The sequence below is a fragment of the Saccopteryx leptura genome, chromosome 1 (assembly GCF_036850995.1).
Source record: "Saccopteryx leptura isolate mSacLep1 chromosome 1, mSacLep1_pri_phased_curated, whole genome shotgun sequence".
Lineage (NCBI taxonomy): Eukaryota > Metazoa > Chordata > Mammalia > Chiroptera > Emballonuridae > Saccopteryx > Saccopteryx leptura.
In genome coordinates, this window is record NC_089503.1 from 387,827,056 (window position 1) to 387,850,188 (window position 23,133).

At 56.5% G+C, this 23,133-nt stretch overlaps 2 protein-coding genes across 2 annotated transcripts in view; both read left to right on the forward strand.

Annotated features, from left to right (window-relative positions):
• The first annotated feature begins 4,422 nt into the window (after window positions 1–4,422).
• Window positions 4,423–23,133, forward strand: part of LOC136387782 (butyrophilin-like protein 1) — an 87,794-nt gene continuing 69,083 nt past the window's right edge. Inside the window, exons 1-5 of the mRNA XM_066359818.1 lie at window positions 4,423–4,554; window positions 5,715–5,811; window positions 7,079–7,426; window positions 8,945–9,226; window positions 9,619–9,828. Of these exons, the coding sequence (XP_066215915.1) occupies window positions 5,727–5,811; window positions 7,079–7,426; window positions 8,945–9,226; window positions 9,619–9,828 (925 nt within the window). The 5' untranslated portion in view covers window positions 4,423–4,554; window positions 5,715–5,726. The remainder of the gene's footprint in view (window positions 4,555–5,714; window positions 5,812–7,078; window positions 7,427–8,944; window positions 9,227–9,618; window positions 9,829–23,133) is intronic.
• Window positions 10,066–16,342, forward strand: LOC136389071 (butyrophilin subfamily 3 member A3-like). The gene is made up of 5 exons (XM_066360882.1): window positions 10,066–10,105; window positions 10,529–10,555; window positions 12,366–12,392; window positions 14,245–14,271; window positions 15,156–16,342. Exons 1-5 carry the CDS (start codon window positions 10,066–10,068, stop codon window positions 15,785–15,787), a joined length of 753 nt encoding a protein of 250 aa, XP_066216979.1. The 3' UTR covers window positions 15,788–16,342.

Here is a 23,133-nt window from a genome sequence, read left to right on the forward strand (position 1 = left end):
TTTCCCGCGAGGGGAGGGGAGGCTCCCTCACTCGGGCCTGTGCTCCGTCTCAGCAGAAACCTGGAGAAGAGTCTCTGCTTCCTTCCCCCCCCCCCCCTCCGCTCAGCCTTCAGCCCCTCCCCCTGCCTGACCGTCTGGCTCCGGCCTCTGAGTCAGTGTCCCAGGCTTTCACCGAGGGGTCAAGTGCCCACCGGCCTGGCCGTTCTCAGCTTCCCATTGCCGGGCGATCTGGAGCTTCCCCATAGGGCCCTGCCCCCCGGGGAGGGTCAAAGCTGGGAAGTGAGGCCACTTCTCCACCACGCTTCCCTGTCCTCCGTTCGTGCACGTTTCTAAACTCGGTCCCACCCTTTCTCAGTGACGCGCAGGGAAGCGCCCCTTCTGTCTGCCACGTGCGGCCACAAGGGGGCAGCAGAGCCCCACGGCCCCTGGCTAGCCCGGACTGGCCGCAGGTCTACTGTTGCCTGGGTTACTGCCCCCCCCCACACAGCACCCTCCTTCTGGGGGCGTCCCACGTTGGGTGGTCCTGCCTCCTCCCTCTGAGACCTGCGGCTTTAGAGAAGATTTCTGCAGCAGAGGGTTCGGAGCGCGGGCGTCTCCAGACTCTTTGGGTCACAGGCTCCATCCAGGAACGCACTTTGATCACGGAGTTAACCATTATGTTGTAAAACGTTATACAGATAACATGTCAAAAGAGATAAGAGCAAGCGCAAGCATTGAATTTTTTTTTTTTAACAGCACACATTGACCTATGCCCAGGTTTTTATTTATTTATTTATTTATTTTAATTTTTATTTTATTTATTCATTTTAGAGAAGAGAGAGAGAGGGAGAGAGAAAGAGGAGAGAGAGACAGGAGGGAGTAGCTGGAAGCATCAACTCCCATATGTGCCTTGACCAGGCAAGCCCAGGGTTTCTAACTGGTGACCTCAGCGTTCCAGGCGGACGTTTTATCCACTGTGCCACCACAAGTCAGGGTCCCACACGGTCACTTTTTGAAATAACAGCTCACTCATATTCACCTTCATTTAATGACTTAGGCATTTACCCGGAGCTGCTCTGAAAGTGTTGAAGCAACTGAAAGATCAGAGGCGCTGTGGGCTGTTAAGGAGGGAAGCGAACTACTCACCTCTTTAGCGTCAGGATACTTCGTACTAGAGCAAGAAACATCACTCCTGGTTAGTGAACAGCTTTTATTTATTTATTTATTTATTTATTTATTTATTTTGTTTTTGAAAAGACTTTACAGAGAGGTGAGAAGAACAAGAAGTTATCAATTCATAGTTGCTTCACTTTAGTTATTCACTGTTGGATGTGCCTTTACCAGGCAAGCCCAGGGTTTTGAACCGGCAAGGTGAACATTCCAGGTCGGTGCTCTATCCACTGCACCACCACAGGTCAGGCTGTGAACAGCGTTTCTTTCTTTCTTTCTTTGTGTGTGTGTGTGTGTGTGTGTGTGTGTGTGTGTGTGTGAGAGAGAGAGAGAGAGAGAGAGAGAGAGAGAGAGAGAACGAGAGAGAGGCATGAACTCACAGTTACATCACTTGAGTTGTTCATTGGTTGTTTCTCATGTGCGCCTAGACAGGAGCTCAGGCTGAGCCAGTGACCCCTTGCTCAAGCCAGGGACTGTGGGCTTCAAGCCGGTGACCTCTGGGTTCAAGCCAGCGACCCTGGTATCATGTCGATGATCCCCACTCAAGCCGGCGACCCTGTGGTCAAGCCGGATGCCTGGGGACTTGGGACCTCAGCATCCCAGGCCCAGCGCGCTCCACTGCGCCACCACCGGTCGGGCAGGACAGCGTGTATTGTTAAAGCAGCTGGAACGGGACACCGGGGTGCGGGGAGAGGGCAGCGAAGTTCGCTGCTGATGTCCTTCCTGACAGCGCTTCCCGGCGTCGTTCCTTCCAGTGTTCCTCAGGAAAATCTGCTGTCACCCCTCCCCCCAACACGGAATCAAAGGGCTGGGATTCTGGGGAGATAAGCCTCCGGCCCCATCATCCTGGGGCGTTTCTGAGTCCAAGGTCCCTTTCTGCTGCTCCAGGCCGGGACTAGTGAGTGCGCAGACGGGGTGGGCGGGGCTTAGGGGTGGGCTGGGGGAGGGGCGCAGGGTTCTCTTTGCGGCTCTACCCCGCCTCTTAAAGTTCCTGGATTAAGGGTTATGGATGGCAGGGCGCTGCTCTTATTTAATCTGTTAGCATGTGGGAGAACGGAGAGGCAGGAATATAAATATGGTCGCCCAGCCCGTGTGCTGCTGAAGGGACCTCTCCACTGATAGATACGTGAATTCCAAACTGCCCTCTTGCTATTCCGCTTATCTGTCAGACCTCACCCTTACTGGACTATCGCCCCTGAGACAGAGGAATTCCAAAAAGTTGACAACCCGCCCCAAAGAGGGGCTCCAGACATACCAGGACTTTTGGTTCAACACCCACATGCTTGAAGCCCCCCAAGGAGGAGCATTCCGGACATACCAGGACTTTTGCCTCAGTATCCCCTCAGGCTCTCCCAAACACTATATAACTCGCCCCTAGTCTGTAACTGGTGCTCTTCTCGCCCGGGAGAAGTGCCCGGCAGGGTTCCTTTCTTCCTTTCAATAAAGCCTGTGACTCTGGTCTTTCGGACTCCCATGGATTCCAACATCCACCAGGGAGCCCACGACACGTGCCTGCGTGCTCACCACGTTCCAGACACGCGGGCAGGACACAGTGCCTCTTCTCGTGGATGTCACCGACACCCCACAGATGAGCCCATGTCAGCGCCGTGAACAGGGTGCCACCAACCCCTAGCCCAGTACGGGGCAGGCCATGGGGGTCGGGAGAGTGGTGAAGGCCCCCGGGGGAGGGGCACTAGGTGAGACCGCGGGAGAGAGTCTGGTGGACAGAGAGCGGGAGCACCAGTGGGAAGGTCCCAGCTGGGAAAGCTGTGAGTGGGAGGACCTCCCCTGAGTCCAGGGAGGGAGCACTGCGGGGGGAGGGAGGACGGGGAGGAGGTCAGACAGGCCCCAGAGGCCTGAGCCACAGAGAAGAGGTTTAGGCAGAGGAATCCCTCCCAGGGACAAGGCAGAGAGTTCCCAGGAGCTGACTTGAGAGGACCATGTCCTCAGAAGGACAGTGAACCCGAGGAGGTGAGGCTAGGTGTGGGGCAGGGACCCCCATGGGGCGGCTGCGGCTTGGGCTGGGTGACAAATGAGGGTGGCTTGGAGCCAGGTGCTGGCTGTGGCTCTGGACAGAGAGCACAGCATCTAGGATGGCCCCAAGCATCTGGCAGAGAAAACCGGGGGACACAGGCACCCCTCACTGGGACAGGAACAGTGCTGGAATGGGGGCTGCAGAGAAAGACCCCAAGCTCAGGGGTTTTCCCTGGGGCTTTTCCTGCATATTCTGCAGCCTGGCAGGACAGGGTCTGAGCGGCTGTACTCAGGCCATGGGCGATGCCAAATATTAGCAAGCCACAGGGCTCTGACCACTCAGTGTGGACAGGCCAGGGTCTTGGAGTCGGTCCTGAAACGTCCTTGTGCCTGGTGTGAACCCTCAGAAGCCCGGGTGTGGGGGCTTCTGTGTCATCTGTTGGTGAAGAGAAGACAAGCAGCTGTACCGTCCAGTTTGTATAATTCTCAGGCCAGGGTGATTACCAACCAACAAGGGTCACTTCTGTCATGGGCAGACCCAGGCACATGACTGTGCCACACTCAGTCCTACCTGTGGTTTAGAACAAACCCTGGCTAGCTGGCTCAGTGGAAGCGTCCACCCAACTTGTGGAAGTCCCGGGTTCAAATCCAGGTCAGTGCACACAGGAGAAACGCCCATCTGCTTCTCCACCTCTCCCCTTCTCTCTCTCTCTTCCCCTCATGCAGCCATGGCTTGAAAGGTTCTAGCAAGTTGGCTCCTGGCTCTGAGGATGGCTCCATGGTCTCAGGATAAACTAGCTCGGTTGCTGAGCAACGAAGCAGCAGCTGCAGATGGGTAGGGTATACCGGGTGGATCCCGTTGTGTGTGTGTGTGGGGGGCATGCGGGAGGTTGTCTCTGTCTTCCTGCCTCTCACCCTCTCAATAAAATAAAATAAAATAAAATAAAATAAAATAAAATAAAATAAAATAAAATAAAATAAGACAAGCAACAGGAGTGTAGCAGCCTTTCCACACACGAGGCCCTGGCCTGAGCCTGTGTCCGCCCCCTGCAGGGCTGTTTCAGCACCTGGGCCGCCCTCTGCTGCCCTGACCCCGCTGTGACCTCCAGACACCCGGGGCGCTGTGCAGAGGGCAGGGCAGAGTCTGCGGGGCGCTCTCGGCAAGCTTTCGCTTTCTCCCGGTGGAAGGAGCCGGAGAAGGGCGGCTTCTTCACGCCGGGGCCCCAGGGCCCGGTCCCCGCAGATGTCCCTGCAGCCGGGCCAGGCTCTGCGGCGCCCATCTCTCCGCACGAGGGGTCCTGACACCAGCCTTGGGTCCGGCAGCAGGTTTGGGGCTCTGAGCGTGGACTCGGGGTCTGCCGGGGTCCCTGGTCCTTCTCTCGCTGCTGCTGCGTTTAGAGGCGCTCGGGCAGTCCCGGACTTTCGCAGCAGGTAAGCTGGTCCGGACACCGGGGATCCAGAGGAGGAAGCAGGGGGCGCGGGCTGGGAGGAGGGGCTGGGAGGGTGCGGGCAGCGCGGGGAGATAGCGGAGCTGCAGGAAGTCCCGGGAGAGCCGGGCGGGATCCTCGCAGAGAGAGGAGAGTCCCTGCTTGCCGTCCGCCCACCCGTGGGCCTGACCGGGCACCTGCCGCACGCAGGGCAGTCCTAGGTCCGGAGCAGGAAAGGTGGGAGGGATGGAAACGAAGGTGAGTCACAGAAGCGCGCAGAGGAAACGCACGTGCTGTGCTGGGAGCATCTTTTCCGGGGGAGAAGGGAACTTGGTCTGTTCCGATGCTTCTCAGCCAGTCCCCGCTGTCATCAGGAGGCTAGGGGCCCACAGAACTATGATCAGGGGCCCACACGTCCTTCCTGGGAGGGGACTGAGTCTGCACCCTCTGACCTGGAGAGTCACCGGTGGTGTGCGAACAATGGAGAGGAAGAGGGGCAGTTTCTCCCATGGACGCAGGGGATGAGGATGGAGGGACCCCCCCCCCTTCTCAGTGAGAGAAGAGAGAGAGACAGACTCCCGCATGCGCCCCACCCGGCATCATCCGGCAACCCCCAGTGCGTCCATGCTCACAACCGAGCTATTCTAGCGCCTGAGGCAGAGGCTGCACGGAGCCATCCTGAGCGCGCTGGAACCAACCAGCCTTGGCTGCAGGAGGGGAAGAGAGAGAGAGAGAGAAGGAGGAGGAGGGGAAGGGTGGAGATGCAAACAGTCACTTCTGCGTGCTCTGACAGAATCACCCCGGGACTTCCCCGTGCCTGGACGGTACCACTGAGGCCACAGCCAGGGCTGGATTGTTTCTTCTGAGCAGCTTGTCCCTGCGCTGTGGGTGCCGTCCTGGGTGGGAAGGGATGAAGTTTTTCCCCAGCAAACGTAAGGGTTCTCTAGCTCCACAGAGGCTTTCAAAGAAGATGGGAAAAGCCCATGTCAGTCCTTTCCTGGTATCAGGGTGGCGTGGGGCCCACCACGCCCTCAACGTAATGAACCAGGAGGGAAGGCTGTGCTCAGGCTGGGACAGCTGCCGGCCCCCAGCGCTGTGGTCCCTTGCGAGGTCCCCGAGCTCCCTCTGCTGGTCTCACCCGCCTCCCGCCCGGCGTCTCCCCAGCTCAAGGCGGACATGGAGCGTCTCTGCAGCCTGGCTGTGCGCCGCCATCTCAGCTCCCTGCTCCTGCTCCTCCCGCTGCTCTCTGGCGGGTCCGCTGGTGAGTGTGTCCCTCCTCCTCCTGCTGCACCTGGTGGGTGGAAGCCGGGAGAGTGGGGGGACACGTCCCCCCTCTGACAGCTGTTTCCGCCCCCCTCCCCACAGTGGGGGCTGTTGGTGGAAGCCTCTCTCTGGATGCTCCCCAACCACTAACTGTAGTCAGACATTTAAGAACATTTACCAAACCACGTTTTACAAGTCAGCTATCAGAAATGCAAGAACACTCTCCCATCGCTCTCGCTTCCTTTCTCTTTTTAGCGCGTGTGTGTGCGACAGACACAGACAGACAGGAAGTCAGAGAGATGAGATGCATCAACTTATAGCTGTAGCACCTTAGTTCTTCATTGATTGATTTTCATACGTGCCTTGACCCAGGGGAAGGGGCTCCAGCCGAGCCAGTGACCCCTTGCTCAAGTCAGGTACCTGGGCTTCAAGCAGCGACCATGTGGTCATGTCTATGATCCCATGCTCAAGGTGTTGACCCCGTGCTCATGCTGCTGAGACCGCACTGAAGCCAGTGACCTTGGCTGGGGACATTGGTCTTTTGAACCTGGGTCCTCAGCATCTCATGCTGACTCTATCCACTGTGCCACCGCCTGGTCAGGCTGAGCTTTCTTTCTTAACAAGCAGTGTTTTGTGCTCCCGTGAGTGATGGGAGTGAGGACAGGATTGTAAAGGAAGTAGCAATTGTCTCTAGGTTTTGGGCCACAGGGAGTTTAGCAGAGGAGAAAGACAGGGCACCCACAGTTAGGGGCGGGGTGTGACTGAGTAACCAAGAGCTCAGACCTGGGCCACAGGTGTGTCCTTGCTCAGTTTCTGGTCCTGTCCTAGGAGGACCAGGGTGGAGCTGTGGTTCTCAGAGGGTGGTCCCCGGGCGTCCCTGCCAGCTCCCTGGGGAACGACTTGGAAATGCACGTCCTGGGTCCCCAGACCCGCTATGCAGAGGCCCTGGGGCGGGGCCCAGCGACCTGTGTCCAGGCCCCCTGTTGATTCCGATGCTCCCTGGACGAGAGAACCCGGCTTACAGCCCTTCCCGGAGGGGTGGGGACAGGAGCAGAGGGGGATGAGGGGGTCGTTTTGACATCCTTTTTGGGGTCACAAAGTTGTGATCAGAGGACTGGGCCCTGATTCAGAGTCGTCACAGCTCAGCCCATCAGGACAGGATGGACTGTCACTTGTCCCCACTTGCTGGGGCCCTCTGCCTGATGGTGTGTTCCGGCCTCCATTCAGCGTGTCCCCATTTCTCTCTCTTGTGTCTGTGTCCACAGAGGAGTTCTTGGTATTTGGACCCGGGGAACCCATTGTGGCAGTGCTGGGCGGGAACATCTCACTGCCCTGTCGCGTGGAACCCGGCATGAGTGTGGAGAACATGGAGCTGAGGTGGTTCCGCTCCAAGTTCTACAAAGCCGTGTACGTCTATCAGAACGGCTGGGAGCAGACGGAGGAGCTGATGGCGCAGTACGCGGGGCGGACCTCGCTGGACAGGGAGTTCCTCACCCAGGGGCGGGCGGCCGTGGTCATCCACAAGGTCCAGGCCTCCGACGACGGGCTGTATTCCTGCTTCTTCAGAAAGGGAGGCTTCTACGATGAGGCCACTTTGGAGCTGAAAGTGGCAGGTTGGTCACTTGATCGGTACTCTGGGGTCCTGGAGTTGGGGGAACCTGGAGGACAAGGTCATTCAGCCGCTCATTTTGCAGACGAGGAAAGGGGGCCCATCCGCTCATCCGCTTACTCAGTACGGCACATGGAGTCCCTCCGCTGTGCCAGGTCCTGTCCGGGGCCCCTGGGGTGTTCCAGTGAACCCGAGGTCCCTGCCCTGTAGAGTTGTCGTCTGGAGACGGTACACAGACGCACAGTTAGATGGTAGGTTAGAGGGGATGTCAGGGGTCGTTAGGTCTTAGGATAAAAGGTCAAGAGGAGCAGTTGGAGGGGCCCTGGGTGTGGGGCGGGGCGGGAAGGGAGGTGTCACGGTCACACAGGGGCTCTGACGGGTGCTCTTGACAATCTGAGCAAAAGTTCTGAGGAAGTCGGCGGTTAGCGGGTGCTTATTGGGGGTGAGGGTGCTAAGCTGAGGGAGCACTCCGTGTAAAACCCGAGCCAGGAGTGAGCTGTGTGTCTGGGCTCCCGAGGAGGCCATTGTGGTTTGTCTGTAAGATGAGTGAGCCAGTGGGAGGGGGTAAGGGGTGACCATACCGGAAGCCAGACCCCTGGTGTGGGTGGGATTGCTGCCCCCTCCCGCAGCTGTCAGGGAAAGTTCACAGGGAGTGCTCACTCCAACGGGCGCTTGAGTTCACCAGCCAAGGTCCCACAGGCCACTTGAGGTGACCGGACTGACTAGGAGGTGAGGAGGCAATGACTGGTTTCCAGCAGTGAACAAACGAACAGTCCGTGTGGCCGGAGTGTGTGGCCCAGAGGAGCACAGGAGGTGGGAGTTGAGGTTGGGGTTCAGTAGAAAGAGCAGAGCGAGGGGAGGCAGCCACCAGCTCATGGGGACGGTATGCTATGGACTTTGGATGCATCGCTGGGAAAAGTCTACCACGTGGTGCGGACTCACTCCCCTTGCAGAGGTGAGGCTGTCTGGGGTGAGCAGAGCTGAGGCGCAGGCGCAGTTACATGGTGGGGAGGGTGGTCGCCTGACTGCGCAGAGTGGCCCTGGGTTGGGCAGGGTGCATCAGAGAGCTCATGCGGTTTACAAAGTTGATCCAGCTGAGTGAGTAGATTTGGGGACGCAGACAGTTTTCAGGGAGAAGACTGGGCTGCAGAGACTTTCAGGGTTTTCCTTTGGCTTCTGGGGAAAGACAACTTTTTTGTATTAAATAAGCATTGCACCAGAATGCGAGGCTCACCAAGCGATCTACCAGATAGCCAAGCAGACACGACCACTGCACGCATGTCTCTGATGAGCAATTACTAGTTCTCAGGAGAGAGGACGTGAGAGCGCCACTGTCCCACATGGTTCACCCTATAATTACCTGGTAATTGGGGTCTTTATCACAGGAGGTGGTTTTAGAACTTAGAGCACGTGCCCCCTTGCTCTACCCCTGCCCTCCCACAGGCAGGGGACAGTGGGGTGCTCCCTGCCCCGATGTTGACATTTGAAAGACACAGTTCTAATTCCCCCCCCACCCCCGCAGGTGTGGGCTCTGCGCCCCGAGTGCACATCACGGGGCCGGAGGAGGATGGCGTCCGCGTGGCGTGCAGCGCCTCAGGGTGGTTCCCGAAGCCGCAGGTGCAGTGGAGAGACCTGAGCGGGGAGAAGTTGCTGGCCTTCTCTGAGGCCCACGCCCGAGACGCTGCAGGGCTGTACAGCGTGGAGGCCGCCCTGGTGGTGAGAGAACGCTCCGCGGGCAACGTGACCTGCTCCCTGCTGAACCCCATCCTGGGCCAGGAGAAGGCGATGGCCGTCTTCATCCCGGGTCAGTGCTGCTGGTCTCCCCGCGGAGCTGGAGGGGGGCGGGGTCTCCCGGGGAGCTGGAGGGGGCGGGGTCTCCGAGCGGAGCTGGAGGGGGCGGGGTCTCCCGGGGAGCTGGAGGGGGGCGGGGTCTCCCGGGGAACTGGAGGGGGCGGGGTCTCCCGGGGAGCTGGAGGGGGCGGGGTCTCCGAGCGGAGCCGGAGGGGGCGGGGTCTCCCGGGGAGCTGGAGGGGGGCGGGGTCTCCCGGGGAGCTGGAGGGGGCGGGGTCTCCCTGGGTCAATGGAGGTGGGGCGGGGTCTCCCAGCAGAGCTGGATGAGGGGGCGGGGCCGTGATCCCGCGGGCGGGGCTGGGCTGTCCTGAACTAGGATTCTGATGGGTCCCTGGCCGGGTGCAGAGTACTTCTTCCCCCAGGTGTCTCCCTGGCCACCAGGAATGTGGCTTTTCCTGGGGAGCGTGGCCGCGCTGGGGCTCCTGCTCTTTGGGGCTGGCTATTACACCTGGAGACAGCACTCCATGTGGGCGAAGGCGCGCAGAGAACAGGCGAGGTTGCGCTGGGCTAAGGAGAAGGACAGGCGGACTAAGGAGGAGGCGCTGAAGGCCAGAGGTAAGGCTGGTGGGCGTGGAGGCCAGTGCCGGGAGGGACAAGCCGGCGGCCATGCCAGACTTCAGGGCTTCAGCGCTCTAGGGAGACACAGGGCCCTCAGCCCGGAGCAGGAGGCTGTGGAGATTCAAGGAGGGCAGCTGGAAGCTCGGAGGTGGGAGTTTGGAGTCGGAACTTCTGGGGTAGAGAGAGATCCTTTGTCGTGGGTGCCCAGGCTCACTGTCTTTCTGGGCATTTAGAATGGTTTTCTCTCTTTCAGATAAACTCCAGGCTCAGCTCGGTAAGTTCTGCTTCTTCTCCTGATCTGTTTGTGTCCCCTTCATGGGACACATTCTGGTTCTTTTTTCTTTTTTTAAGTGGGAGGAGGAGAAATAGTGAGACAAACTCTCACATAACGTCTGGGGCTCATGCTCTAATCAAGTGAGCTATTTTTAGTGCCTGAGGAGACACTTCCAATGAGCCGTCCTCAGTGCCCAGGGCCAACACTCAAACCAGTTGAGCTACTGGCTGTGGGAAGGAAAGAGAGAGAGAAGGGAGAGAGGGAAGGGTGGAGAAGAAGTGGATGGTTGCTTTTCCTGTGTGCCCTGACTGGTAATTGAACCCGGGACGTCCATATGCCAGGCTGAAGCTCTATCCACTGAACCAGCTTACCAAGGCTGACATTCTGGTTCTTAGCTCTTGTGTTTCCTGTGTTGTCTTTCAGAGTGGAGGAAGGCAGTTTACCTGGCTGGTGAGTGACTCTCCACATGTCCTTGCTGCTCTGTCCCACCTGTGCCCGGGAGTCCCTCTCCTTGTTTCTGTCTCGGCACACACATGTGGACCCCTTTTCTTGGGGCGGAAGTGGGAGCCTGCGGGAGGTACAACCCTGGTCCCTGGGCTCCACGTACGGTGGCTTCCGTTTGGCCCCAGTGCTGGGAAGCAGGTTGGATGGAGGCCCCGGAGACTGTCATCACCCCGAGTCTCATTCCCGCCCTGACCCGCCCACCGTCTGGCTAGTTTTCTGGTCTTCAATGCCCCTGCTCCCGGTCAGCACCTGGAACGGAGTCACGTAAATAAATGGGGTGAATCAGTTTAGGATTGTGGCCTCCTCCCTCCCTGAGACACCAGCCAGGGAGTCTGTTCTCCCCAGTCCCTGAGGTGCTTGCTGATCAGAATGTCCTGGGAGGACCGGGTTACCACACAGGGGACGGGATGGGAGGGGTGTCAGTGCCCCAGGACAGAGATGCTTATCTTTAGAAATAACTGACCTGAGAAAGATTGACTCCTTTACCCCAGAGCTCACCTCACATCCTTGTCCTTAAGTTAATCCACTTTGTGAGTTATACTTTTTATTTAAATTAATGAGAAGAGAGAGGCAGAGACTGACTTCTGCATGTGCCTCAATCCAGATCCACCTGGCAAGCCCAGTAGCAGGTGAACTTCTGCCTATATGAGGGTTTGTTTGAATGATTGCCCGGCAACGGAGATTTTTTTTTTTTGTATTTTTCTGAAGCTGGAAACGGGGAGAGACAGACAGACTCCTGCATGAGCCCGACTGGGATCCACCCGGCACGCCCACCAGGGGCGACGCTCTGCCCACCAGGGGGCGATGCTCTGCCCCTCTGGGGCATCGCTCTGCCGCGACCAGAGCCACTCTAGCGCCTGGGGCAGAGGCCAAGGAGCCATCCCCAGCGCCGGGCCATCTTTGCTCCAATGGAGCCTTGGCTGCGGGAGGGGAAGAGAGAGACAGAGAGGAAGGAGGGGGGGGGGTGTGGAGAAGCAAATGGGCACTTCTCCTGTGTACCCTGGCCGGGAATTGAACCCTGGTCCCCCGCACGCCTGGCCGACGCTCTACCGCTGAGCCAACTGGCCAGGGCCTCAACGGAGATATTTTTAGCGCCTGAGGGGGGTATTGAGACATCCTCAGCACCTAGGGCCAAATTGCTCAAGTCAATAAAGACATGATTTCTGAGGAGAAGAGAAAAAGAGAGAGAGAGAGAGAGAAAGAAAGAGAGAGAGAGAAAGGGGAGGAGTGGAGAAGCAGATGGTCACTTCTCCTATGTGTCCTGTCTGGGAATCAAACCCAGGACATCTACATGCCGGCTGATGTTCTACCACTGAGCCAGCCAGCTGGGCCTGAGTTACATACACCTTTATTAGAAACAGATTAGACAGAAAAGTGTTTTCATACAACTATGGAATAATTTATATTTTATTTCCTAAACGTTTTCAATACCAACTATAATTTTTCACCCTCAATGGCAGCCCTGAGCATCAAGGGACACAGGATATTTTGAGATTGTTTCAGCACAGGACAGCTAAGCGGCCACCCACAGGTCACACGGCTGCGGCTGACAGTGGTGGCACTCCGCCTGTAATGAGGGCTTCCTGGCTGGCGGTTGGGGTTTCCCGCCACCCCTGCTGGCTGCAGGTGGCAGAGGCTGTCCCCTCCCCAGTCCCTGCCCTGTGGGTGGTCTCCCCTGTGGGACAGAGGAGGCAGGAGACGGGTGCTGAGCAGGCTTGTTGGGGCTGAGCTCTCACTGGGGTGTGTTCCCTTTCAGCCTGGAGGAAGGCCCAGCTGTATGCAGGTAAGGGACTCACTTCCTGTGACCTCCCCTCCCCGGCCTACACCCTGTCCCCTTCTCTGTCAGTGCACCCCACACCAGGGTGGGGCTGGCGTCCCTGCTCTCCTTGTCACGTGTGTGCCCTCCATCTGAGAGTGCAGGGACCCCTCCTTGGGACACAGCTCTTCTGCACTGTGGGCCCGTCCTGGATTGCAGATCACCGTTAGGGCCAGCCATCCGTCCTGAACACTCCCTGTTCTGTTGGTACTTCTTATCGTCTTTGTATTTTTCTGAAGTGAGAAGCGGGCAGTCAGGCAAGCAGACTACCTCATGCGCCTGACCGGGACCCAACCGGCATGCCCACCAGGGGGCGATGCTCTGCCCATCTGGGGTGTTGCTCTGCTGCAACTGGAGCCATTCTAGTGCCTGAGGCAGAGGCCATGGAGCCATCCCCAGCGCCCGGGCCAACTTTGCTCCAATGGAGCCTTGGCTGCGGGAGGGGAAGAGAGAGACAGAGAGGAAGGAGAGCGGGAGGGGTAGAGAAGCAGATGAGCACTTTTCCTGTGTGCCCAGGCCAGCAATCAAACCTGGGACTTCCACACACTGGGCCGATGCTCTAGCACTGAGCCAACCGGCCAGGGTCTCTATTGGTACTTCCTGGTGCAGTGACAGAGGAGAGGTCAGTCGTGAGGACAGATCAGTGATGTCTTTCTGGAAGGCGTCAGTGGTGCTGGGCATAGGACATGGGCATCTTTGGGGGGGCACAGCAGGGTTTCTCCTGGGAGCTTTCAGTCTCTCTGGGGAGCAGAGGACAGGTCAATATATATAGGTTCATTTATACAGATAGAGAGTTGATTTATTTTCTTCCACCAACCGTGAAAAGAAGAAGAAAATCTGTTAGTGTCTGTCCTCTTACTGAACGCTTGTCTTTCCTGCTTTGACCTCAGTCTCCCTTCCCAGCCTCCTCTCTGTTGCCTCCTAACTGGGCGGGACTTCTCTGACCCTGGATCCCGAATTCTCTGCACTCACGGCTCAGTCATCCTCCGAGTTCAGCCCAGACAGGCTGCGTTCTCTCTTCTCACGGCTTACAGACTACTTACAAATTCAGCTTAATCCGTTCTTCATTAATAAATGGATATTTCCCCCCCCCTTAAGTGAGAAGCGGGGAGGCAGAGAGACAGACTCCCGTGTGCACCCTGACCGGGATTCACCTGGCTAGCTTCTTATGGGGCGTTGCTCTGCCCATCTGGGGCCATTGTCCTGTTGCTTGGTAACCGAGCTATTTTAATGCCTGAGGTGAGGCCATGGAGCCATACTCTGCACCTGGGGCCAACTTGCTCTAACTGAGCCACAGCTCTGGGACGGGAAGGGAGAGATAGAGAGGGAGAGAGAAGGGGAGGGGAAGGGGTGGAGAAGCAGATGCTTGTTTCTCCTGTGTGCCCTGACCAGGAATCCAACTTGGGACATTGACATGCTGGCCCAATGCTCTACCATGGAGCCAAACGGCCAGGGTGTAAATGGACATTTTCATATCCAGTTCTTTTCAAGAAAACCTAGTGTTCAGGATGGTTGTGTGGCTCAGGACTTGAGAAAGCAACTCTGATACTCAAGTCTGGGTCCCTGTGTTCAGGACGGTATCTGGACTCTCAGTCTCTGAGTGTTTAGATTTATGGCTTAACTTTCATGGGGAGGTGGCAGCATGACAACTGTGTGTGTGTGTGTGTGTGTGTGTGTGTGTGTATCAAATAGACACAGATGCACCAGCTGAGTGTTCCCTGAATACTTCCGCTGTAAATCGGGCATCAGTGTGTTTCTTAAAAGTAGGTTCCGACCCAATGTTTGCAAATCTCTGATGTGACTCGTGGCTCTCTTGCAGATTGGCGGCAGGAGAAGTTCCCGTCCTGTGAGTGACTGTGTTTCTATTTATCAAGTGAGAGGCAGAGGTGGTGGGATAGACTTCCCGCATGCACCCCGATTAGGCTCCAGCCAGTAATCCCCATCTGGGACAACGTTCTGCCCATCTGGGAGGGATACTCTGTTGCTCAGAAACCCAGCTATTCTAGTGCCTGAGGCAAGGCGATGGAGCCATCGTCAGTACTGGGGGCCAACTTGCTGATTCCAGCCATGGCTGAAGGAAGGGAAGTGAGAGAAAGAAAGAGAGACAGAGAGAGAGAAAGGGGAGAGGGAGAAGGGTGGAGAAGCAGATGGTCACTTCTCCTGTGTGTCCTGACCAGGAATCAAACCTGGGACTTCTACATGCTGTGCCAATGCTCTACAGCTGAGCCAACCAGACAGGGCCGAGTGACTGTGTTTTCTGGGTGCTCCCCCAGCTGTCCCCACAACCTCAGCCCTCCTCAGTGCTCTGTGGTGATGGAGATTCCGGTTCCATCCCTGGAGCTGGGCTATCCTGAAATCTCCAGGGAAATGGATGGCTGAGGGCTTTAACCAGGAGAGGGGTCTGATGTTCTGTTCTCTGTGTTTCCCGCTCTGGGTTGGACGGACCCCTTGTTTAAACCGTGTTCGGGGCTGGTGGCTCTGGCTGACACTGGAGGTTAAATAGATATTCCTCACTGTTGGTGTCCAGGCTGGTCCTCAAGGTCCATGTGACACATCTAACCCCAAATAAGTCCTGTGTTTCCTTCTCCTGTTTGGAGGGCAGTGGGCTTGAGTCACAAGGCTGTCACCTCAGGGGGCTTAGACGCCCCCCATGTAGCTAAGTGTGGGGGGAGTTTGTTCCGTGTTGAGGGGCAGGACAGGGCTTCTCAGGGTTTGCCCTTCTCTCTGCAGGGCTCGTCACCCTCGATCCAGACTCTGCTCATCCCGGCCTGGTCATCTTTCAGGAAAAGATGCGTGTGACCTGGAAGGACTCTCATGAAGATCCAGGTTCTACCTGCAGCGTGCTGGGCCTTGAGGGCATCACATCAGGGCGCTGGCACTGGGAGGTGGCGGTCACTGACGGGGACAACAGCGAGTGGGCTCTTGGGGTCTGCAGGGGGGACGTGAAAAGGAAAGGCTGGTACAGAGAGTCCCCAGACAGGGGGTTCTGGGTCGTGGGGCGGCTTGAACGTGGCTATTGTGCCTGCACTGTCCCTGAGACTGATTTTGAGAAGTGGTTTTCTGACAGGGTGGGGGTTTTCTTGGACTACGACGCAGGGGACGTCTCCTTCTATAACATGACTGATGGCTCCCACATCTTCTCTTTCCCTCCAGCCTCCTTCTCGGGGACCCTCTTTCCATATTTCATGTTGAGATCAGGGGGTGTGTCCCTGGCCATCTGCCCCAAGGTGGGTGGGCCCGAGGGGTTTCCCGTGCCCCTGAGCCTCCCAGGGGCGGGGCTCAGCTCAGACTCTGGTGTCGATGAGGTTGAGTGTCCTCTCCTGTCCTGCAGTGTGGAGCCCATGCTCCTGTCACTGCCCTGACCCCCTCCTGACTCTCCTTCTGAAGATGAAGCTTCCTTGTGGCTAAAGCTCTGAGGTCAGTCCCGCCAGGTGGAGTGCCACCCTCCTGCCCGGCGTGCTGGCTCCGCCCGTGCGGTGACAAACACCGTCAGGTCCTGCCTTGTGCTCGGGCAGCAGGTCACAGAAGGTGACTGAGCTGGTTTGGGACAGGCCATATTTTGATGTGGAAGTTGTTTTCCTGTCTGGAGTGAAACACATTTCATGGCCTCGTTATACTGTTCGAACCCGAAGGGGGTGAGGGGCTGAGCTGCTCTGCAGAACCGAGTGGACCTTCCTTCATCCAACGTGGGTTTGTGCAGAAAATCCGCTGGGCCCAGTGACGGTCGTCTGCAGATCTATTTTGGGGGCTCCTCACCATCTGACTGGAAAAGTAGGCTCTCCAGAAATCTCCAGGGAAATGGATGGCTGAGGGCTTTAACCAGGAGAGGGGTCTGCTGTTCTGTTCTCTGTGTTTCCTGTTCTGGGAGGGATGGAACCCTTGTTCAAACGCAGTAAAGTATCTGTTACCTGTGAGAAGGCTGTGCCGTGTTAATTTCGGGAACCAAGGGGAAGCCCGTGGGCCCCCCCGTTAGTGTGTTAGTACCGGGCGGAGAGAGGAGAATGCTGCCCGGGTTCAGTGTGAATGAGTGACCCAGCGATCCCCCTTCTGGGACTGTATCTGAAGAAACCGAAACACTAATTCAAGAGGACACAGGCCCCTATGTTCACTGCAGCGTTCTTCACGGGAGCCGCGATGTGGGAGCAGCCCAGTGCCCGTCAGTAGGTGACTGGATAAAAAATCTGTGCTATATTTACTCAATGCCATACTCTTCGGCTGCAAAATGGAAGGAACTCTTACCTTCTGCAGCAGCACAGATCGAGCTGGAGATTACTGTATGATGTTAAGTGAAATAAGCCAGGCAGAGAGACACAAATAGCGTATGATGTCACTCATATGTGTCATTGAATGAACTATGTCAGCTAACAGACAGAATAAATAGAACCTGACTGCTGGATACAGAGAGCAGCCTGCCAGTGGTCAGAGGGGAGGGGCTGGGGGCCTGGTGAAAAAGGTGAAGGTGTAATCATATCAGCTTCAAGGCCTGAGCGGTGAAAGCCCGTGAGAGGCAGGCGCTGGTGCGAAGGAGAGAGGTTTCTTCAAGAGCCGGCAGCCTGAGAAGACGGGGGAACGGCTGTCCTGAAACCCCATGAATCTCTCGGTGCAGACAGCGTTTTTATGAGGAGGGAGATGGAGAGGGAATCAACAAAAATAGAACAAAGCAATCAGAAGGAAGGGGTTGGGAGTTCTCTGCTGGGTGTGGGTGGCCGGCACTCGTGTGGGCAGCTCGGGGTGTTCAGATCACTGGTTGAACGTCCAAGGGTCTTCCGGAACCGGAGTATCTGAGGGTCGGCGTCTGCTTCTTTGGTTGTTACAGGGACTGAAGCTAGCAAGCGAGTTATCGAGTAGGGGCGTTGTTCTCTGCAACAGGTGACCCCACATCCCTGCAGTCAGGTTGTCCTCTGGGCCTTAAGCAGGACTCAGAAGTGACACCGTCAGTGTGGTGGGAGTGAGGAGGAGGAGGAGGCCGCGTGAGGTGGGGTCATGTAACTCCTGCTTCCGTTTATTTTTCTTGCTCTGACGTTAACCCATGATGCGCACCAGCTGAAGGGGAAACAGGCTTTCCACCTGTCACCTGTACTTGGCCAGGGGAGAAAGCACTGGATCAATCACATATTGTCATCACAGACTACATCACTTTGCTCACTGAACTAGCAGTATTGAATCATGGTTAGAAGAGCCACAGTGTGGATTTCACATTCTACAGAAACTCTTTGATAAGCTTACCCTGTAATTATATTCTTATTTAGCTCTATGTTATGGTAGTCAGACTAAGGTCAGTCAATAAGCAGTATTACATATTCATTCCCAGTGACAAAGGGATTAAACATGCCCGGCCTGTGGTGGCGCCGTGGACAGAGCGTCAACCTGGAACGCTGAGGTGGCCGGTTTGAAACCCTGGGCGTGCCCGGTCAAGGCACATAGGACAAGCAATCTATGAACAGCTGAAGTGAAGCGACTGTGAGCTTGTACTTCCTGTCCCCCCTCTCCTCTCTCTGCAAAATCAATCAGTGAGAATCTTTACCAGAAAAGGGATTAAGCAAGGGACAGATCATACCTACTAGAGAGACAGCAGTGTGGTGGGAGGTATGAGAGAGGGAGGCGTGGGGAGGTAGAGGGCGGCAGGGGGAGGTGGTGGGGGGTCAAGGGGATGAATGGTGATGGAGAGGCTTGGGAGGTGAACACACAATATACAGTATACAGATGATGTGTTGTGGAATTGCACCCATGAAACATGTAATTTCATGAACTAATCCCACCCCGATAAAATGAATACAAAACAAGTGAATGTCTTTCTAAGGGTTAAAAAGAGAAAGGTGAGCGTGAAGAAGAGAGTTTCTAGGTGCAGGGTGAAGGTTAGAAAGCTGTGGCCGGGAGCATGCTTCCAGTCATCAGTGTATGGCCTCTAGTACTCCCAGGTCCAGTGGTAAGGTTAGTAATAATAATAATAATAATAATAATACCACAGCAAAGAAAAGGAAGCAGGACCCCAGGGACTCTGAGCTGCAGGAAGGAAGGTGTGCTCACTCTGCCTACAGAGAACTCTGATTGGCTGTGGTTCTCTCTGCAGGGAACTCTGATTAGCTGTGCTTCTCTCTGCAGAGAACTCTGATTGGCTGTGCTTCTCTCTGCAGAGAACTCTGATTGGCTGTGCTTCTCTCTGCAGAGAACTCTGATTGGCTGTGCTTCTCTCTGAAGGGGGAAGACCAGAGTGGGAAGTGGAAGCCAGGAGTCAGGTGATCAGATCTGACCTGCCACTGATTAGAAACAAGGAGAGAAGTGGAAGCTTTGCATGTCTTCTGTATCTTCTGTGTTGTGTGGTTTTGTACATAGTAACCACTGTCTTCCTGCCTCTTCTCTGTACCCTTAGGCGTTCACAGAAGTTGTTGGGGGTTATGTTTAGATAGTCTTTAAGGTGACAGTCAGCTGGGCTGTGAATGTGAGGCAATTTGCAATACAGATAGAGCAGTGTTAGATACAGTGCCTGGTACTCTGTCTTCTCATTCTGTGGAAAGGGTGAGAGTTTCTTCACTTGTCAATGTAGGTTTGTCTTCTTATTTATGTATTTATTTATCTTATTTATTTTTACCTTTTTCTTAAGTGAGTGAAAGATGGAAGACCCCTATATGCCGCCAATGTGCGAATGAGCAAAAGAGCAATCAGCCGAATAAACAGAATCAGGCTTTATTGGGAGCTCCGGGCGAGTTCACTGACCCTAGGACGCAGGTCTGTGAAGGCGCGCCCGGGTTAGGACTTTTGGGTTTTTTATATTTGCAGGAGGGGGTTGGTAACGGCCAGCGGGATGGGGGTTTGGTGAAGCGTGCAGTTCCCGGAACAACCTCAGGGATGATTCCGAGGACTTGGGCGGGTGCGGTTTCGGTGAGATTAGAACCTGCCGGAAAATTCAGGGCAAAGGAGGGTTTCACAACCCAACCCCAAGGCAACTACCGGACAGTGAGAAGCAGGGAGGATGAAAGAAAGATCCCTGCATGCTCCCCCACTGGGATCCACCGGGCATGGCCACCAGGGGGCGATGCTCTGTCTATCTGGGGCCGGTGCTCCTTTGCTTGGCAACCAAGCTCTTTTAGAACCTGAGGCGGTAGCCATGGCGCCATCCTCGGTGCCTGGGGTCAACTTGCTCCAACTGAGCCATGGCTGTGGGAGGAGAAGAGAGCGCGAAGGAGAGGAACGAGAGAGGGAGGGGTGGAGAAGCAGATGGGTGTTTCTCTTGTGTGCCCTGACTGGGAATGGACCCAGGACATCCACACGCTGGGCTGTGGCTCTACCACTGAGCCAATGGGCCAGGGCTGCAGAGGATCTTAGTGACAGTCTTGCTGGTGTTTTTCTAGCTTTTTATTTCATCATATCAAATAGAAAATTTAAAAAAAAAATATTTTATTTATTGATTTTTAGAGAGAGAGGGGGAGAGAGAAAGAGAGAGAGAGGGAGAGAGAGAGAGAAGGGGGAGGAGCAGGAAGCATCAACTCCCATATGTGCCTTGACCAGGCAAGCCCAAGGTTTCGAACTGGCAACCTCAGTGTTCCAGGTCGACGCTTTATCCCACTGCACCACCACAGGTCAGGCTGAGAGGAATTTTTTTTGATCAAAACTATTTTTCGAAAAGGGATACAGGGTCAGTGCTGTGGTCGAGGCTAGCCCCTCTTGGGGCCCCTCCCCACTGCCCAACACCACCCAGAGTGCCTCTCAAAGATTCCTACCAGCCCTGGCCGGTTGGTTCAGTGGTGGAGCGTCGGCCTGGCGTGCAGGGGTCCCGGGTTCGATTCCCGGCCAGGGCACACAGGAGAAGCGTCCATCTGCTTCTCCACCCCTCCCCCTCTCCTTCCTCTCTGTCTCTCTCTTCTCCTCCCATAGCCGAGGCTCCATTGGAGCAAAGATGGCCCGGGCGCTGGGGATGGCTCCTTGGCCTCTGCCCCAGGTGCTAGAGTGGCTCTGATCGCGGCAGAGCGACGCCCCGGAGGGGCAGAGCATCGCCCCCTGGTGGGCAGAGCATCGCCCCCGGGTGGGCGTGCCGGGTGGATCCCGGTCGGGCGCATGCGGGAGTCTGTCTGACTGTCTCTCCCCGTTTCCAGCTTCGGAAAAATACACACACAAAAAAAAGATTCCTACCAGATCTAGGATTCTGGGGAACACAGTTTGAAAACTGCTCACTTTATCTGTTTTCTAAAATCCCCTCCTTTGCTAAGATCCAGGGAGAGGCGACCTGGGATCCTGCATCGGTGCCCAGTCCTGCCTTGGTCAGGTGTGGCTGCAGAGGGCACGGGGCAGGCAGGGCAGCGGTGCAGGGGGAAGCCAGGACCTCAGTTCTCAAGTGTTCACTGAATAGCTCGAGTGGACAGTGGTGCTGACCCTCCTGTTTCGTCTGCGGTGGAGGGGGCGCCGGGTTCAGGACGGCAGTGGGCGGGCGATCCTACACCTTATGTGCTGGAACAGAGATGAGCGCCCTCCCGCAATGAAGACATGACGGTGCCCCTGGGGCACCCAGGGAGGGTGATGGCTCCCACCCCAGCCTGGCAGCTGTGCGCTGGGTCGGTTCAGGTCTCAGCTGCATCCGCAGGCCTGCCCACTGGGCTGCACTACCGTGCTCTCCGCATCCTGTGACTGCCTTGTTCCCGCCACAAGGGTGGGCAGGGTGCGGCTTCATATGTCCTGGACCTCAATATTTTGTTTATAAACAAGTCTACGTTCACTCCAACCACTTTTTAAAATATAGGTCTTCCCACAGCGTCCCACAGACAAAGGTTTCCCTGCCCCCCTAGCCCTGGAGCTCCGCCCCTCCTCTTTTTTTCAATTCTCCACTTTAGAGGACGGAGTCTTTGCTTCGGGGACCATCTCTCTATGGGGGACTGACTTCTCCTCAGTAGAGGTGAAGGTGGGGAGCCCCTGACACCCCAGGAGTGCTCTGGGCGGGTGGATGTGGGCACAGGCTCCCTGAATCCTGCCCATCTGAGCCCAGGAGCTCCGTGGGTGAATGTGACCTGTTACCCGCCCCCTGGCAGAAAGGCTTCCTTGTGACGTGGGCACTGCCTGGACCTCCACCCACCCAGGATGTCCAACTCTTGGAGGCAGGAAGGGAGGAACAGGCTGACCCCCATTTTCCAGGAGGCAGAGTGGGGTCTGTGGCTGGGAGGGCCCTTCAGCCGCTGCTGCCCGTGCCTGCCCCCTGGGTGCAGCTCCAGGGCCGGGCAGGACCCTCACTGGTCAGTGGGGACAGCAAAGGGGAGAGCCCAGGGTCGGGCAGCCTGGGCACAGTCATTGGGCGCCCTTCTTTCTGCTCTCCACTGCTCGCATTTTTTTTTTTTTTTTACAGAGACAGAGAGAGTCAGAGAGAGGGATAGATAGGGACAGACAGACAGGAATGGAGAGATGAGAAGCATCAATCATTAGTTTTTTGTTGCATATTGCGACCCCTTATTTGTTCATTGATTGCTTTCTCATATGTGCCTTGACTATGGGCCTTCAGCAGCAGACTGAGTGACACCTTGCTCGAGCCAGCGACCTTGGGTCCAAGCTGGTGGGCTTTTGCTCAAACCAGATGAGCCCACGCTCAAGCTGGCGACCTTGAGGTCTCAAATCTGGGTTCTCGGCATCCCAGTCCGATGCTCTATCCACTGCGCCACAGCCTGGTCAGGCTCCACTGCTCGCATTTTTAGCCAAGAAAGGATCACTTCACAGGAGGAAGGGACAGAGTGGGAAGTGGTGAGCGGGTTAGTGAACAACTGGGACCTCCAGCTGTGAACTAGGTGTTTCTGGTACCACTCACTCTGGATCTCCGGACACCCGAAGGCAGAGTTCCAGGAGGAACTGCGCAGAACTGACTGGCGGGACAACCCAGGCTGGTCAGGGGACAGTGAGGATGCTATTTGCCCCCCAAGAGGTAGACTTTGTGGGTGGCAGGAGGGCAGGTGCAATGGATAAGGACAGTGCAGGTGGGCACAGGTGGTTGTAGGTGGGCACAGGTGTTTGTAGGTGGGGACAGGTGGTCAAAGGTGGGTGCAGGTGGGAGCAGGTTGGTATAGGTGGGTTCAGGTAGGTGCAGGTGGGCACATGTGGGTGCAGGTACGCACAGGTGTGTGTAGATGGGCACAGATGTGTGTAGGTGGGCATAGGTGGAAACAGGTGGGTTCAGGTGAACGCATGTGGGCACAGGTGGGTGCAGGTTGGCCACAGGTTGGTGCAGGTGGCCACAGAAGGGTGTACGGTTCAGAAGGGCTGGGATGAGGTTAGGTACTGAGCTTCCCTGAGAAGGAAATGGGACACGGAAGTCCAGGGGGCACAGGGGACACCTGCAGGCTAATCCAAGGGTGCAGGGCAGAGTCTGGGAGCAGCTCACTGGGGCGGGAGATGTGGGGAAAGGAGGGGACTGAGGTGGTCTGATTCCACTGCCACTGGTTTCAGAACACCAGGGACATGGAGCTCAGAGCCTCGTGCTGGGAACGCTTCTTCCTGTCCCTGTGCACGTGTCCCCTTTCACATTGTGTACGCAACGCTCTGTAAACTCTCCCGAGTGTGAGCTGAGGAAGGAGAGGCCACTCCTCCTGTGGTCTGGGGGTGGTCGCAGCAGAGGGGAACAGGGCTGACCCTGTGGGGGTTGGGCGGTGAGCCCTCCAGAACCCGCCCCCGGCTGTGCATTCGCCCCGCTGAGCCCCCTCCTCCCAACAGCGAGCTTCCCTGGGGGCTCAGCCGGCAG

Coding starts and splice junctions, on each gene's coding strand:
- LOC136389071 (XM_066360882.1), top strand. CDS start 10,066: ATGGTTTTCTCTCTTTCAGATAAACTCCAGGCTCAGCTCG. Junction 10,106..10,528: donor TAAACTCCAGGCTCAGCTCG/GTAAGTTCTGCT, acceptor GTTGTCTTTCAG/AGTGGAGGAAGGCAGTTTAC. Junction 14,272..15,155: donor GCAGGAGAAGTTCCCGTCCT/GTGAGTGACTGT, acceptor TTCTCTCTGCAG/GGCTCGTCACCCTCGATCCA.